Source organism: Oryx dammah, unplaced genomic scaffold, assembly GCF_014754425.2.
Source record: "Oryx dammah isolate SB20612 unplaced genomic scaffold, SCBI_Odam_1.1 HiC_scaffold_18, whole genome shotgun sequence".
In the NCBI taxonomy this organism is placed as follows: Eukaryota; Metazoa; Chordata; class Mammalia; order Artiodactyla; family Bovidae; genus Oryx; species Oryx dammah.
This window is the reverse complement of record NW_024070202.1, coordinates 114,460,260-114,477,347: the sequence shown is the minus strand read 5'-3', so window position 1 is coordinate 114,477,347 and position 17,088 is coordinate 114,460,260. Positions and strand designations below refer to the sequence as shown.

Genomic DNA, 17,088 nt, shown 5'->3' with positions numbered 1-17,088 from the left:
TTTTCTAATTTTAACATATACTGGGAGATAATCTCCTTCTCCTTTTTTCAAAGCAAAAAGCCAGAGATAACAGAGCTGCTTTACGCATTAATAAAGTACAGATGTCAAATGATTCCATGAAAAGGCAGCAACAGCAAGACAGCATCGATCCCAGCTCTCGCATAGATTCAGATCTTTTTAAAGATCCACTAAAGCAAAGAGAATCAGAACATGAACAGGAATGGAAGTTCAGACAGGTGTGTGTCTTTTGGGTTTATTTTTAAGAATTGACTTTTTAAGTTGGTTTTTTTGGTTTTTGAGAAAAGAGCTATTTATGTCATCATTTTTAGATACAGTTCTTTCTAGAATATAAAAATCTGATTAAAAATAGGCTTTCCTTTTTTCAGTAAGATACATTTATGTTGACTTTGGGAAGTTATAGTAAATATTATTAACAATATACTTCTGTGGACATTAGGTATGCTCTGGTGAATAACTGTCTCCCCTCTTTAGGAATTTATAATTTAATACGGGAGCAATCTGAAAACTGATGACAACAGAAACATTTTCTGTTGCCCCACCTCACCCCACGGGGGGCTATATTCTTCCTTAAACATAGGCTTGTTTTCCTGTTTAAACAGCAAATGCGTCAGAAAAGCAAGCAGCAGGCTAAGATCGAAGCCACGCAGAAGCTGGAGCAGGTGAAGAGTGAGCAGCAGCAGCAGCAGCAGCAGCAGCAGCAGCAGCAGCAGCAGCAGCTCAGCTCTCAGCCTGCGATGGGCCAGTCCGGCTCAGACACGCCCAGTAGTGGGATCCAGAGCCCCCTGACCCCGCAGGCCGGCAACGGAAGTCTGTCTCCTGCCCAGTCATTCCACAAGGACCTATTTCCAAAGCCGCTGCCCAGCACCCCCGCCTCCGCCCCCTCAGATGATGTGTTTGTGAAGCCGCAAGCTCCCCCTCCTCCCCCTGCGCCCTCGCGCCTGTCCCTGCAGGAGAGTCTGTCTCAGGCTCAGCCTTCTCAGCCCCCATCCCCACAGGTGTTTGCCCCTGGATCGTCCAACTCTCGACCACCGTCTCCAATGGACCCTTACGCAAAAATGGTGGGTACCCCACGGCCGCCTCCCGGGGGCCACAGCTTTCCCAGAAGAAACGCTGTGCTGGCAGAGAGCTGTGGGCCACTGCCTTCGGCCTCCAGGCTGCCTCAGATGGGCGAGGCCACAGCCAACCGGCCGTCACCAGTCCGAGAGGCATGCACCGCTGCCAGCAATGACCCCTATGCAAAGCCTCCAGACACTCCTCGGCCTGTGCTGACAGAGCCATTTCCCAAGCCCCTCGGCCTGCCCCGGTCTCCTGCCCTTTCTGACCAGACCTCACAAGGGCCTCTCGTCCCTGGCACCAGTGACCACTTCCCCAAAGCATCTCCTCGGGCAGATGCATTTCAGAGACAGCGGATCCCTGACCCGTATGCTCGACCCTTGTTGACACCTGCTCCTCTCGACGGTGGTCCCGGCCCTTTTAAAGCTCCGATGCAGCCCCCTCCTCCCTCCCAGGATCCTTACGGGCCAGTGTCCCAGGCACCAAGGCGATTGTCCATCGACCCTTATGAAAGGCCCACGTTGACACCACGACCTGTAGACAGCTTTTCTCATAACCAGTCCAGTGATCCCTATAGCCAGCCTCCCCTTACCCCACATCCGGCAATGAATGAATCTTTCTCCCATCCCTCGAGGGCTTTTTCCCAGCCTGGACCCATATCAAGGCCAACATCTCAGGACCCGTATTCCCAGCCTCCAGGAACTCCACGACCTGTTGTAGATTCCTATTCCCAGCCCCCAGGAACATCTCGCTCCAACGCAGACCCCTATTCTCAACCTCCTGGAACTCCCCGGCCCACCACAATGGACCCATATAGTCAGCAGCCGCCCACCCCACGGCCGTCTGCACAGGCAGACTTGTTTGCTACGTCTGCAGCCAGCCAGAGGCATTCTGACCCATATGCTCATCCTCCTGGAACCCCAAGACCTGGAATGTCTGTTCCTTACTCGCAAACACCAGCAGCACCACGGCCAAGGGTTTCAGAGGGTTTTACTAGGTCCTCGACAAGACCGGCCCTCATGCCAAACCAGGATCCTTTCCTGCAAGCACATAATCGAGGAGCAGCCTTACCTGGCCCTCTGGTGAGGCCGCCTGATGCTTGTTCCCAGACTCCCAGGCCGCCTGGTCCTGGCCTTTCAGACGCTTTTAGCCGTGTTTCCCCATCTGCTCCCCGTGACCCCTACGATCAGCCTCCCATGACTCCGAGACCGCAGCCTGACGCTTTTGGAACAAGTCAGGTTGCCCATGATGTTGCTGATCAGCCACGGCCTGGGTCTGAGGGGAGCTTTGGGGCACCTTCCAACACGCCCATGACTCCACAAGGCCAGCAGTTCTCCAGCGTCTCCCAGCTTCCCGGACCCGTACCCACCTCAGGGGTCACCGACACACAGAGCACTGTCAACATGTCCCAGGCTGATACAGAGAAATTGAGACAGGTAAACAGCTTGAATCTTCTTAGTTGTCTTAAATGTATTATTGGAGAAAACTGTTTTATCGAGAAACTTACATACAAAGCAGATCTTTTCAGTGGAATTTTTCATACTGCAGAGAAGAAAAGTGAAATTGGTAGAATCACCACCAGTGAATTGGACCTATTCTTGTTATCTAATTTCAGTCTTCATGAGTTTGTAGGGAAATTCTTAAATATGAAAGCTTCAGTTTTGTGGTGGTTATAAGGCAAAGGAAAGGATCCAAATCATGTTTATTTTTTACAACCTACTAACTATTTAAGTGTAACTCGTGTTTTATTATACTTTGAAATACTAAGATTCAAACAGTACCATAGTGGAGTATTAGAATCATTGAGGCTAAAAAAGGCACGGGTCAGCAGAAGTCCCAGTCACCTTGCGTTTCCCTCCGTCCAGCGACAGAAGCTCCGTGAGATCATCCTCCAGCAGCAGCAGCAGAAGAAGATGGCCGGTCGGCAGGAGAAGGGGACCCAGGACCCAGGAGCGGTGCCCCACCCGGGGCCCCCGCCACACTGGCAGCCGGAGGGCATCGGCCAGGCGTTTGCCCGGCCCCCGCCCCCCTACCCTGGGAGCATCAGGTCCCCCATGGTCCCTCCTCTGGGCCCTCGATACACCGTCTTCCCGAAGGAGGCCCGCGGAGTCTATCCCCCTGATGTCAGCGGCATGGGCATGAGGCCGCATGGATTCAGGTAAGGCTTTTCATTTCACGCCAGAGTAAACTGCCAACAGAAGGGGATGCCCGACTGAAAGGACTTCTTTTTACTCTTTTTTAATTGAAGTGTGGTTAATTTGCAATGTTCTGTTAGTTTCAGCTGTACAGCAGCGTGATTTGGTGTTTTGTATATTCATATATTCTTTGATATGACTCTTAATCAAGACCTCCTTGCTCGGTTTTACTTCTTGATTCCTTTGAGATAAAATCAATGTTATTTTCCACTAATGAGAGGTCGTAGATTTTTTTTATAAACCTCTAAGTACTCGACCGATGAAAAACATTCCCTTCGTTATTAAATATTGACTGTTACTAGCATTACATTACAGCCACAATGATATTGTTTATCATACTAATCAAACCTCTAATGTGTTACTGCCATATTCAGTCAAATATGTGATATGAATTATTTTCTTCTTAGATTTTTAATTTACACTGTAAATATTTGTGGAAATTTCCAAATCGAAAGGATGTTTTCCTGTAGGAACTTCTCATGATAAAATAGGGTTGTAAAATTAGTGGTTTTCTCTTTTGAAATGACTAGTAGAATGGTCAGAGGCAAATGTGGGCCTGAGTTATAATAAGGAGGCATTTCTTTAACATATGCTTTTCATTTTATCAGGTATATTTTTTAGTTTAATACTTAGCTTCATGTTAAAGTCTTCCCCTTATTTTTCTTTTTTCTTCTTATTTTATGCTTGTTACTCTGTTTATATTTATTTGTGTGTGTTAAGTAACTTCAGTCCTCATAATCCTGTGGATTGTGGCCTGCCAGGCTCCTCTGTCCATGGGGATTCTCCAGGCAAGAATACTGGAGTGGGTTGCCATGCCCTCCTCCAGGGGACCTTCCCCACCCAGGGCTGGAACCAGGGTCTCTCATTAAGTCTTCTGCATTGACAGGCGTGTTCTTTGCCACTGGCACCACCTGGAAAACCCATATTTGTTTGCAACTTGCCTTTCCTTCTTTGTAGGATGAGGTACAATATAAATAAATTTTTCTGTAATTCATTCATTTGCTGAGTCTTGACAGATAATGCCTATCATCCTTGTCCTACTACCCCTGGTTCTCATTCTTTGAGCAAATAGGTTAATCTGTCCAGTCATCATGCCTTTGTTTTCTTAAGTGCAGAGACCTGTAAGTCTTTGGTAAAATTCATTAGACCTCCTTCAAGCGTCCCCCTAAATCAGCTTCCTCCATATCATAGCCTTCTTTGCAACTCCAATAGTATATGCTGATTTGTAAACAACCGATTTCATCTGCTTGTTTGTCTTTGTTTATGATCTCTGTTAGATGTCATCAGAGCTCAGGTATGGTATTTATTGTAGAGTATGTGGCAAAAATTTATGTTCATATAGATTCTTTATAAATACTTTTTAATGGTGATAATTTTGTTTTTACTAAGTCATTATTACATTTGGCAACATTTTGTGTGCTTACTCAGTCCTGTCTGACTCTTTGTGACCTCATGGACTACAGCCCACCAGGCTCCTCTGGTCCATGGGATTTTCCTGGCAGAAGTACAAAAGTACTGAAGTACTGAAGGAAATGGATTGCCATTTCCTTCTCCAGAGGATCTTCCCAACCCAGGGATCGAACCCAGGTCTCCCACATTGCAGGCAGGTTCTTTACCCTCTGAGCCACCAGGGGAGCCCTATCTGTATTTAATCTAAAACTTTTCCTTTTTATCAACCTACCTCTGAATTCAGTACAATACTCTATGTTAACTATCTGTGTTCTTTATTTCTTCTTTTAGGTTTGGATTTCCAGGAGGTGGTCATGGCACTTTGTCAGGTCAGGAACGCTTCCTTGTACCTCCTCAGCAAATGCAAGGATCTGGAGTTCCTCCACAGCTCAGAAGGTCTCTATCTGTAGATATGCCCAGGCCTTTAAATAACTCATCAATGAATAATCCCAGTGGACTTCCTGCACATTTTCCAGCACAGAGCCTGCCAGTTCAGCAGCATAACATACTGGGCCAGGCCTTCATTGAGCTGAGGCACCGGGCCCCGGACGGGAGGCCCCGGCTGCCCTTCCCTGCTGCTCCTGGCAACATCATCGAGGCACCCTCCCATCCCCGCCATGGAAGCTTCATTCCCCGGCCGGACTTCCCAGGCCCCAGACACCCAGACCCCGTGAGACGGTCCTCCCAAAGTCTCCCTCATCAGCTGCCCGTGCACCCAAATTTGGAACAAGTGTCGCCATCTCAGCAGGAGCAGAGCCATGCTGTCCATTCGTCTGCTACGGTCATGAGGTCTCTGAGTCACCCCTTGGGTGGTGAGTTCTCAGAGGCCCCTTTGTCAGCCTCTGTGCCAGCTGAAACGACATCTGAAAATTTACAGATAACCACCCAGTCTTCTGATGGTCTCGAAGAAAAGCTTGATTCTGATGACCCGTCTGTCAAAGAACTCGATGTTAAAGACCTCGAAGGGGTTGAAGTCAAAGACTTAGATGACGAAGATCTTGAAAATTTAAACCTGGATACAGAAGATGGCAAGGGGGATGAGTTGGATACTCTGGGAAATCTGGAAGCTAACGACCCCAACCTGGATGACCTCTTACGGTCGGGGGAGTTCGATATCATCGCTTACACAGACCCGGAACTTGACCTGGAAGACAAGAAGAACATGTTCAACGAGGAACTGGACCTCAATGTCCCAATTGATGATAAGTTAGATAATAAGTGTGTATCTGTTGAACCTGAAAAAAAGGAGCAAGACAACAAAAGTGTGGTTCCTTCTGATAAACCTTCTGCTTGGAAAAAATCCACTGTCAGCAGTGAGATAAAAACGGAAGTGCTGTCTCCAAATTCTAAAGGGGAAGCCAAATGTGAAAGTGAGAAAAGTGAGAATGGTAAAGATACTGCTGACTCTTCCTGCCCACCAGCCTCTGCTCCTCTGGACAGGAGCGACGGGGATAAGACTCCTGTGCAGCCCTGTGATGCAGACCTGCTGGAGAGAAGGACTACGCAAGAAGCGACCGGCTCCAACCCGAGCGCGGCTCGTGGGGCCCCTCAGCTGCCTGCCGAAGATGCCGCCACCCCGTGCGGCATGCCTGGGCCAGCTCCAGTTCTCTCAAGTCTGCTTGCTAACGAGAAACCTGATCCTGCAGACATGAGGCCATTGGCATCTCCAGCACCAACTCTGCCGGCCTCCCCGTCCAGCCACGTGTCAAGTTTGCCTCCCCCTCTGATGACACCGCCTGGTCATGTTTTGGATAATACCATGAACTCTAACGTGGCAGTAGTCCCTCGACTGAACCATGCTTTCCCTCAGGGTGTGCAGGTAAATCCAGGCTTCATTCAGGGTCAGCCGCCAGTAAACCACAGTTTTGGGACAGGCAAACCTGCCACTCAGCCTGTGCCCCTGACGAGTCAGCCTGGGACCAGTGGCATGTCTGGAGCCCAGCAGCTAATGATTCCTCAGACGTTAGCCCAGCAGAGCAGAGAGAGGCCCCTCCTTCTGGAGGAGCAGCCTCTACTTCTGCAGGATCTTTTGGATCAAGAGAGACAAGAACAGCAGCAGCAGAGACAGATGCAAGCCATGATCCGTCAGCGATCTGAGCCGTTCTTCCCTAATATCGGTAGGAGTTCCTCTGAGTTTCAAAAATAATTACCGTGGGCTTTGGGTGGAATGTGGTATGCTTACAAGCTTTTTTCTGTGTTAAAATTACATGTGGCCTAGAGTACTGAGGGTTGTATTTCTGTTCCTTCTTCAGCTTTGACATGAAACTAAGAGTTTCAAGGTTTCCTCCACAGTAAATCAAGAAATTAAACTCTTGGAGTTTCAAACGTTCTCAATTCTATTTTTTATGGGATGACTTAATAGAAATAAATCGTTTTTGGTTCCTTCCTTTTATGTATTCTCATTATTGCCAGGTATTTTCAGAGTCATTGAAAGGTGAATTTAAAGAAATTATGCTGGGAGTAAACTTCTCACTTGTACAATGAATGCCTGGCAGTTCTTTTAGTCATATAAAGCTCTCTAACTTATTTTAGTAGCTTACTAATTTGAGGGAACGTTCCCCCCCCAAAAAAAAACAGCAATGCACTAATAAAAATGCCTGAGTGCCTCTAAGAGAATGTCCAAGGAATCCTTTCTTTTTCTTTTTTTGAATGGTTCTTTTTCTAAACAATAAAATTGACCTTCTGTCCTACGTTCATTACCAGTTCCATCATTTTAGCCCATTTCTATATGCCAAGAGGTCTTTTCCCTTAGCCTATCCTTATCAGAACTTAATACATTTTTCTCTTGAGTAATAACCAATTTAGCAAAAATTCCTTAGTATTTGTAACAAATGCAGCTTCTCATCATGATGGAACGTTCTGCTGAGCCTTGTGAAAGTTGAGATAAATAGAATTATATCACTTTAGGTTACTGCTGTCATTTCCCTTATAACAGTTTTTGGCAAATACCTTATTTAGATTTTTGCAGGACTAAGGTATTAAATGTGTTGATCACTTAGATGGGAGTAAATTCAGGATGAGGTTCTCATAATTCTTTACCTATTATAGAGACCTATAATAGTGATTATTAAGTAACAAGGAATAAGGGTCTAAGTTATGTAATGCTTGTGACAGTTACGTTTCTTCTTAGTGTCACTTGAACCAAGTACTGTGAAATGAGTAACTTTAAAATGTTTCTTCTTTAGATTTTGATGCAATTACAGACCCTATAATGAAAGCCAAAATGGTGGCCCTTAAGGGCATAAATAAAGTAATGGCACAAAACAACATGGGCATGCCGCCGATGGTTATGAACAGGTAGGTAACGATGCTTCTCATGCTTGCTGTGCATCAGAAGCGCACGGAATCACTGCTAGCTACTAGGAGCATATAGTGATGCAAAACTTGTATTCTAGGAATGAACGGTAATTATTTCAATTGGTCGTGATGTCAGCTGAATATAATCAAAAGCAGAATGCTGTACAAATGTAAAGATTGAGTTTTCATTCATTGCAGGGTAAACATAATAAAGCATCATAGAGTGGTTTGCAAGAGTGACTTGACTAAGCAGGAGATTCAACATAGTTAATACACGCTCGTTTAAGTGCTTGGGAGTAGGTAACGCTGACCTAAACACTGCTTGGGACAGAGATGCTTCATCCTGAGTAGGCGAGGGTGAGCAGGAGAACAGACATTAAACTGTTCTGTGCTGAGAACAGAAGATAGCATGTTAGTCTGAAGGTTTTTTATTCCATCAGAGGACATATGAGAGTTAGCACTTTGAAACTTTATAAGCCTTTTCACTATTAATAGGAAAAAATGCAAAAATTATACATTAGAGAAGATGATGAGTTATTCGACTCTGAATTTCTGAAATTATTTACACCCCCTAAGGGTTTCTTAAGTTCTGATCATGGACCATCATCAGAATTATGTGGTAGCTTTTTTAAAAATTCCTTTACTTAAAATTCCTTTAAGGTTTCTTTACTCAGCCGCAGACATACTGAATCAGAGTATCTGGAGATGGTGCTTGTAGTTTTAGCGAACGCCATGGGTGATTCTTTTGTATATTGCTGTTTGAGAACCTCTGTCCATAGAGTAGGCATAGAGCCTCAGCTTAGCCTAATTGCTTGTTGAGTGTGGGTGATCGTGAAATTGAATGTGAAGTCTACATGAATTTAAACACAGTTCTTCAAAGGTGCTTTGTTGGATACTTTGGAAATGGTTGAGAAGCATTGTTGAGATCAAAGAAGAGACTAATGACTTGCATGCTCAGCGTCTGTGAGCACTGTTTCTCTGTCATGAGGGTTCTTAACTTTTTTATGTCATGGACTTTCTGACATTCCAGTAAAGCCTTTGAACTCCTCAGAATATTTTAATGCCAAACCAAAAACATAATATTATAGAGGAGATCAATTATATTTGAAATACAGTTATTTCAATGTAAAAGTTACAGTATATGTGCTTCTCTAACACATGAGTAAATGTGGCAGTAGTTCTAATAACTACCATAACTGCAAAAGAGTGATGTGATGACCCTACATGACCGATTGGGTTTGTGCAACAACTTTTGCCATGAAAATAACAAGTTCTGTTTTTGAAAAGTCACAGTACTGCTGATAATACTGTAGTTTGCTGCCTGTAGTCAAAATAGAAGGAAATTGTAAATTTAATTCTGCACTTTAAGAGACAGACCTGAGAGTTGGAACCCCTGCTCCTTCAGCATAAGTCTCTACCACTTAGTCAGCCGGTGAGTTGTTAGCGCGTCTGCTGAGGTCTTTGAAGAGGTGGAGACGGTGATCCCTCCTTCATGTGGTGGCGGAAGCTGACTGAGGGTGATGGACAGTGAGCGCTCTGGACTGAAAGACCGTTCCACACCAGGCTGTAGTGGGGCCAGGGGGCAACAGATGAGTCAAAAAGCTGAGTAAAAAATTAAAAAGCATATGTTCCAAATTCTGATTAGACGTTAATTATAATGTTAGATAATTATCTACTTAGACATTAATTATAATGTTCGATAAATAATTTGAAAGATACACGCTGAAGCATTTGGTAACTCTAGATGCAGTGTTTTCATTCAAAGCAGTAATGTTTCTGAAGCTTTTAACTAGAATAAGTAACATTTTGCCAGATATCTTTAACCATATAGACTTTTTCTTAGTCAGTGACCATTGTTTGATTTGCTCTAACCTTTAGACATAAGGATATGTGAAGGTTCTTAATTGATATACATCTTTTGTTTTACATAAAGATCAGAATATACAGTTTGATTGTGTAAATTCTAAGAAAACTATGCCTTCATTATTTTCTAAAAGATTTGAATGAATTTTAATGTGTAATGAGGCGCATAAGTGAGTGGACCCTGGAACAGCCTCACAGGCACTGCAGCCACACTAGGGACTGTGGGGAAGTTAATCTCTCTGGAGCTTCCCTTTCATCAGAGGCAAAATGAGTAGGAAGCATTCACATTCCACACAGTCGTGTAGTAGCTGCTGCTGCTGCTAAGTCACTTCAGTCATGTCCGGCTCTGTGCGACCCCATAGACAGCAGCCTACCAGGCTCCCCGTCCCTGGAATTCTCCAGGCAAGAACACTGGAGTGGGTTGCCATTTCCTTCTCCAATGCATGAAAGTGAAAAGTGAAAGTGAAGTCGTTCAGTCATGCCTGACTCTTAGCGACCCCATGGACTGCAGCCCACCAGGCTCCTCAGTCCATGGGATTCTCCAGGCAAGAGTACTGGAGTGGGGTGCCATTGCCTTCTCCGTCGTGTAGTAGGTTGGGGCACAAAAATACAGGGCCAGAGTCAGTGTTTTTGACAAGAGACACATTGCTATTACTCCCCCCTTCCCTGGAAGAGAAAATGGTTCAGGATGTAAAGATGATGTTAGTTGCAAATATTTCTTTGATGCTCAGTTATTCTTTCTACAGGTTCCCCTTCATGGGCCAGTCCGTGGCCGGGGCACAGAGCGGGGACGGCCAGACCCTCCTGCCACAGGCAGCTGCTCAGGTATTGCCGCCTGTCGCCAGTCACTCTCGACCTCTAGTGCCTTTCCCGTGTGTCTCACTAGTCTTTGCAGTGAGGCCGCTTCTAGAAACCAGTAGAAGTCCTAGGACACCGCCCCAGTGTGTTACCGGCTCGGCAGAAATAAGACATTTTACTGCTTTTTTTAAGGGCAAGACAAGGTTAAAACATTGGCAGTTTCTGAAAAGGATATGTATGTTTAAGGGTAGAAGGTCACTTGGAGGGAAGCCAGGTGCTTAGGGTCTTAGGGTTTGATTTCATTTACTTTTAACTCCACGGAGACGTTTTCACGTCCAGCATTTTAGAATGCAGTCATTACATTTAAATGTAAAACTGCTACAAATTGCAGAAAATAATGATTATAGTCATTTTATTTAGATACAATCACGTGCTGCAATTTATTTCTTGGAATAATTTAATTTTGAAGCACTTAACATTTACAGTAATCAACTGTGAGTGCAAATAGGCAGTGTCAAATGACGTCCAGGAAGGTTAGAACTCCACTTCATACTGTGTTTCCAGTTGTTCTTTTCACCAAGTCTGCCTAGGAAAAAAGAGAGTTACCTACTTTCTGCATGTCTTTTGGGCACTTTGTTTTTGCTCTGCTCTAGATTTATTATGCTGATAATTATATTTTCATTAAAAAAGAGCCATCTGACATTGTTGAAAAAACATAGGCTTCATAGCTGAGTTTAATCTGATTTCCACTGTGAGTTTATTGGGATTTTTGGGCAAACTTTTTAGCCTCCGTTTTCTGATCTGTCAACTGTTACACCACCTGCTTTGCAGGATTTTATGGTTTACATGTAGTGCATTCTGGGTGCTGATCCTATTTGTCATCGTTACTGTGTCTACAGCTCATGTCAACAGAATTTGTGAGAACTCAGTAAATGCTTTTTCAAAGTTAATTTTATTTATCAGATTGTTACCAGGGAATTATGAGATGATAACTATTTATTCAATCTCCCTGGAAAAAATAAGACATTCAATTAGAAAATGAGAGTAATATTTAAATTAGTGTATATATGTTTTATTATTTGTGCCTGTTAGAGATACTGGTTCTTGTTTATAAATAACTTTGTGAAGTGGAATTTAGTAAATCTGGAACCCATGTTTCTATGTCTTAGTTGCCGAAGAAACCAGGTAGATTTGATCACAAAGTAGGGTTTTATGTGAATCTTGAGCTAAGTACTATTTGATTTGCCCTACTATCATATTTTTGATGAATAACCTCTTAGTTCAAAAATAATTGTTTTTCAACTGAGACCTAGCAAATAGAACAGTTCAGAGGTAGTTTAAAAGTTTCAAAAAGTAGGTTGTCACCACAAAATTCATTCTACTTTTTATTGAAATGAAAGCTTCAAAGATGTCATAAGAAATTGAAGTTTTTTCCCTTCCACTTCTTTTTCCTTTTTTTAAGTTTTTGTCCCCCTTTAACTGAAATGTGGAATAAACCTATTTGTAAATTTTACTTATTTTAGGATGGCAGTATAACACATCAGATTTCTAGGCCTAATCCTCCAAATTTTGGTCCAGGCTTTGTCAGTAAGTATAAATCTAATCAGTTACGTGTTCTCTGGGGATTGCTGGTTTGCACTATATTTGTGTTCTTCTAAAATCTTGGAGTTAGTGTAGGTGTGTTATTTGAAGTCAAAGTGCCCTCATTCTTTTATTAAACATCACTGCTGCCCTATTAGGGTCCTCTTCCTCAAGGCATGTATTTCATTGCTTTTCTTTTCTTTTTTCTGTGCATGAATACTTATGGTTAGAGATGAGTATTTTAATACAGAAAAATCATCTCCCCATTCTCTTCAGTGCTGCCGCTATTTTTGTATATAGACTGGGCACTTTCACAATCTGTGGCGTAAAACCACTTCTTCTCTAATGACTGTCTGTGTCAGTGACAAGGACACTAAATGGGAACAGCAAAGGGCGTGTGCTTAAAGAGGAGCCGGGTTTAGCAGCATGGTGTGAGTCAGGGATGCAGGATGCTACCACATCCTCTTAGTTACCTTCAGGGGTCCCACAGTGCTTCAGGATAGCGTTTAAAGTTCTCCCCAAACTGAACCTTTCTGAACTCTCCAGACTGTCTAGCTAACTTTTTTTTCACCGTTATTTTTCATTTTGCTCACCTCTGCTCTCCTGGTTCCAGAAACCAGAAAGGCTTTCCTTGCGGTAGGTCTCATTCTACCAGAAGCAGAACTTCTGAAATCTTGTGAAAAAGCCTGTTCTAGAACAATGCCCTGCAAATTTAGTAGATGAGATTCAAGTTCATACACGGACGGAACTTCTGGGTTTAAGAACAAACCCAAAGTCCAACCTTTTGAAATTCCCCTTTCATTAATGATTATAATTTGAATACATATTTGCCTTAAAAACAAGTGAACTGCAATAACCAACTGGCTTTTTCTGGCTTTATTGTGCCCATTGACTTTGGGTGGATTCTTATTGTATGACGATATTCTGTTATCATTGATGTAATTTTTCAGCTAATGTCCTTCTTGGAATTGTATTTATTCATTTCTTTGTCTTAAATTGAGTCAAAATGGTATATTCTGAATTTCACAACATAAGAGTACTTTTTTTTTTTTTCTTAACTTGGCATCAGTGAAATAAAGTGCCCTCAAAGAATAAGGAATATTGCTACAAGATGAAGAGATACAACTGTTTGGGGAGATATTAATGACAGTCATACAAGTGGAAAAGATTTTACTTGGTTAATGGCTTATTTATAGAAATATAAATGACAAAGTTCTTAAAAATCATCAGTTTTTTTAACTTAGAGATTTCCTTTATAAAACAGACTTCATATTGGTCCTTTCTAAAACATTCTAGGTTCTTTCCCTGTTAGTTCAGGACCTGTTTTCACTATTTAGAAATAGGGGAAACCTTATAAACTTTGGAAAATTAACATGGGAAATGATGCCTGATCCACGCTCTGCACCTTGGTAGGCTGTGTCTTACTTCGTCTCTTCAAAATCTGTAAAGTTGAGTTAATCAAATACAAACGTAGTTTTATTTTAGTAAATAGTGGCTTTCGGGTTAGAGAATTCGATGATTTAGTAGATAAAAAGTATCCTATCAGATAAGTCTGCTGCTTCTCAAAGATTGGGTTTACAGTATCTATAGGTATGAGTTTAGCGTGTGTCCTAAGAATATGCATTCTTTAGTTTTCTTAAGTATTTTTCTGAAATCTTCAATGGTTGCATTATGGTCTAATATTTAGTATTATGTTTTCAAAATACCTATGACAAGGTCATGGTGAAACTGTTTCCTTACAAAATGGGTTTGTGTATCTTGTATTGGACTCTTTAGAAAATTAACACAGATGAATTTTAATTTTTTTCCTCAGATGATTCACAACGTAAACAGTATGAAGAATGGCTTCAGGAGACCCAACAGCTTCTTCAGATGCAGCAGAAATATCTTGAAGAACAAATCGGCGCGCACAGGAAATCCAAGAAGGCCCTTTCAGCTAAGCAGCGTACTGCCAAGAAGGCTGGGCGCGAGTTCCCAGAGGAGGACGCCGAGCAGCTCAAGCACGTCACCGAGCAGCAGAGCATGGTTCAGAAGCAGCTGGAGCAGGTAACACACAGCTTGGCCAAATGGTCTGCTCTTGATTAATTATGAATGGATTTGGTTGGTGGTAAGATTCATGGGGTCGCAGAGTCGGATACGACTGAGCGACTGAACTGGACTGAGCTGAAGTGGCACACAGAAGCGCTCTGTCAGGAGCGGCAGCTCTCAGACCTCTTCCTGGGGGAGTGACTGCTCCAGGCCTTGGCCCCAGAGTCACAGCCACGCAGCACGGACTGCTTCAGGTGCGTCTGACAAGCCGCGCGTCCCAGTCCTGACTTAAAGGAACTGTCGCCATGCTCTGGTAGGAAGCCCTGCTAGAGGTGATGGAGCTGGAAGAACTGGGGTGCTCTCCCTGCACTGGGGGGCGTCGCCGTGCAGTCTTCAGCTTTCCTGGAGATAGCATGTGGGGAGAGCCTCGGTTTCCTGTCAGTACTTGGAGTTGACCTTTGCCTCGCCCTGTCTTTGGTTCCCTAGTCTCCAGTGGAATTTCAGATGGAGCGTTTGAATCATTCTGGTGTTTTTTTTTTTTTCATCCTATATTTTTATTAGTGTTCCCTCTCAGTATTTTGTTCTTAATATACATTGACTGTAAAGGATTCATTCCTGAAATACAAGACCAGTTTGCTGTTATCTTCCATTATAGACTTGATGGTTCTCAAAATGTTCATACTGAAATAGCAGTTATACTTACAAAGAGATAAAACTTGAGCTTTTTATTTAAAATAAAAGAGTAATAGTGTTTAAAATGCATTAAGGGACCCTCTTAGGTATTAACTTGAATTAAAAACGTAGGTTCACCCAAAACCTGTGTGTACACATACGGACAGCATCTCTAAAATAGTCACCGAAAACTGGGCCACCCCCACACGCGCGCCCCCCCTCCCCCCCGCCGCCATCCTTCAGTGGTGAATGTTTGGACAAAGCGTGGCACATTCGAATGATGAAATACTTATTCAGCAATCAAAAAGAATGGAACTGCTGAAATACACCACAGCTGGGGTAGATACAGCAAGAGCGTTGTGCTGAGTGAAAGAAACTAATCCCAAAAAGTTATATATTGATTCCATTTATGGAGAATTCTTGAAATGACAGGATTACATAGTTGGACGGTGGTTTAGTGGCTGCCAGGGCCTAGAGCTGGGAGAGGAGGATTTTCCTGCAAAGGGGCAGCGGCCTGTTTCTTGGTTGTGGTGACGGCCACACTGGTCTCCACCTGTGCTGAAATGCATAGGATTATACATCAGAAAGGTCCATCTTGTTTTTGATTGTCAACATAAATTTTATTCTCCAAGTTAATAGTAGAAAAGAGCAGTTTGGTTGACTTGGTAAAAATCACAGAAGAACTTTCTGCATAGGGAGCTTAGTCACATGCCCTGTCTTACCTAACCTTCTGAACAAGGGCGTATTATCACCATTTTACACAGGAAAGATTGAGGGCAGGAGGAAAGGGGACGACAGAGGATGGTTGGATGGCATCATTGACTCAATGGACATGAGTTTGAGCAAGCTCCAGGAGATGGTGAAGGACAGGGAAGCCTGGTGTGCTACAGTTCATAGGGTCCCAAAGAGTCGGACATCACTTAGCAACTGAACAACAAAAAATAAAGAATCTGCTGAGTCGTTGTGGAGATAGATGAGATGGCTGATGAGAGGCATTTTATCTGCAAGCTCTCTTGCTGCTCTGTTACTAACTCATCGAAACCCTATGTTCTGTAGCATGCCAGGCTCTCCTGTCCTTGACTGTCCCCCAGAGTTTGCTCAAATTTACGTCCATTGAGTCAGTGATGCCATCTCCCCCAGCTCCTCTGCCGCCCCCTGGCGATTACAGTATGATCCCCTTGTTTAAAACTAGGACTCTTCCAGAGTGAGGGTTCATTTCTCTTTCAGTTTAGTTTCTGGTGCCATTTTTTACTGCAAGTAAATATGCTTTTAAGGATTCTTTTATAAATTATTTTTAGCTTTGTTATTGCCTTCTGGTATATTTCTATAAATTTTTTGTGATGAGGGCCTAGTTTTTGCGTATACGTGGATCAAATCCTATTTAGAAGTTAATGCTGTACTTGGAAAATCGGACACATCATCTGTTAACATGGTTGGCAGCAATGCAGTGTCATCTCATCAAGATAAGCAATTAATGACAGGGTTTTTAAGAGAATTCTAAAATGTCCTGGGAGAGGCCTGGCTCAGCACCTTCTGTATTCCAGATTATGTTCTGGGCGCTTGATGTGTGTTCATTCTCCTTCACCAAAGTCCAGTGGTGACCTTCTCAGTTCTGGTAGGAAGCCAGTCAGAAGAGAGAAGAGAACAAGTAGGCATTTCCAGCCAGTGGGAAACAGGCCTAATGATGTGTGCGGACAGTATGCTAGTCGGCCTGGGAGCCTGTTGATAATAAGTTGACAAGCTGTCAGCATTTGGGTCAGAGCACGAGTCCAGTATGTGGAAATGCAGCCCTTGTGGAGAACACGCGAGTCTCGCGGCCCTGCCTCCCAGCTCCCTGCGTGAGGCGGTATGTCCTCAGGACAGGGCTTGTATCTTGACCAAGGTCGTCCTGAGCGTCTGCTCCAGGGGCCACCACGGGCCCGGGATGAGCTCGCTGACACAAGTCAGCCATGCTGTTAGGAGCCTAGTAGGAAGTGTTCAAAATACCACCCCAGAGAGTCTCCATATTTCAGAAATTATACCCATTTAATTTCAAGGAGTTTAACCAATCTAGTCTTTTTAACATGGATGGGGGAGGGTGTGGTATGTGTACTACTAATTCATCTTTTTTTTTAACATGTTGTACAGTTTT

The 17,088-nt window shown here is 43.5% G+C and overlaps 1 protein-coding gene across 18 annotated transcripts in view; it reads left to right on the top strand.

The window, feature by feature from the left end:
* KMT2C (lysine methyltransferase 2C) overlaps nucleotides 1-17,088 on the top strand; it is a 246,845-nt gene that overhangs the window by 203,578 nt on the left and 26,179 nt on the right. For all 18 annotated transcript variants that reach the window (XR_005724389.1, XM_040260112.1, XM_040260108.1 and 15 more), the window contains 8 exons: nucleotides 54-236; nucleotides 621-2,510; nucleotides 2,940-3,232; nucleotides 5,010-6,835; nucleotides 7,904-8,015; nucleotides 10,625-10,703; nucleotides 12,200-12,263; nucleotides 14,071-14,303. Coding sequence is in view for 17 of the 18 variants with exons in the window: in XM_040260112.1 (XP_040116046.1) it covers nucleotides 54-236; nucleotides 621-2,510; nucleotides 2,940-3,232; nucleotides 5,010-6,835; nucleotides 7,904-8,015; nucleotides 10,625-10,703; nucleotides 12,200-12,263; nucleotides 14,071-14,303 (4,680 nt within the window). In the remaining variant the exon portion in view is untranslated. The remainder of the gene's footprint in view (nucleotides 1-53; nucleotides 237-620; nucleotides 2,511-2,939; nucleotides 3,233-5,009; nucleotides 6,836-7,903; nucleotides 8,016-10,624; nucleotides 10,704-12,199; nucleotides 12,264-14,070; nucleotides 14,304-17,088) is intronic.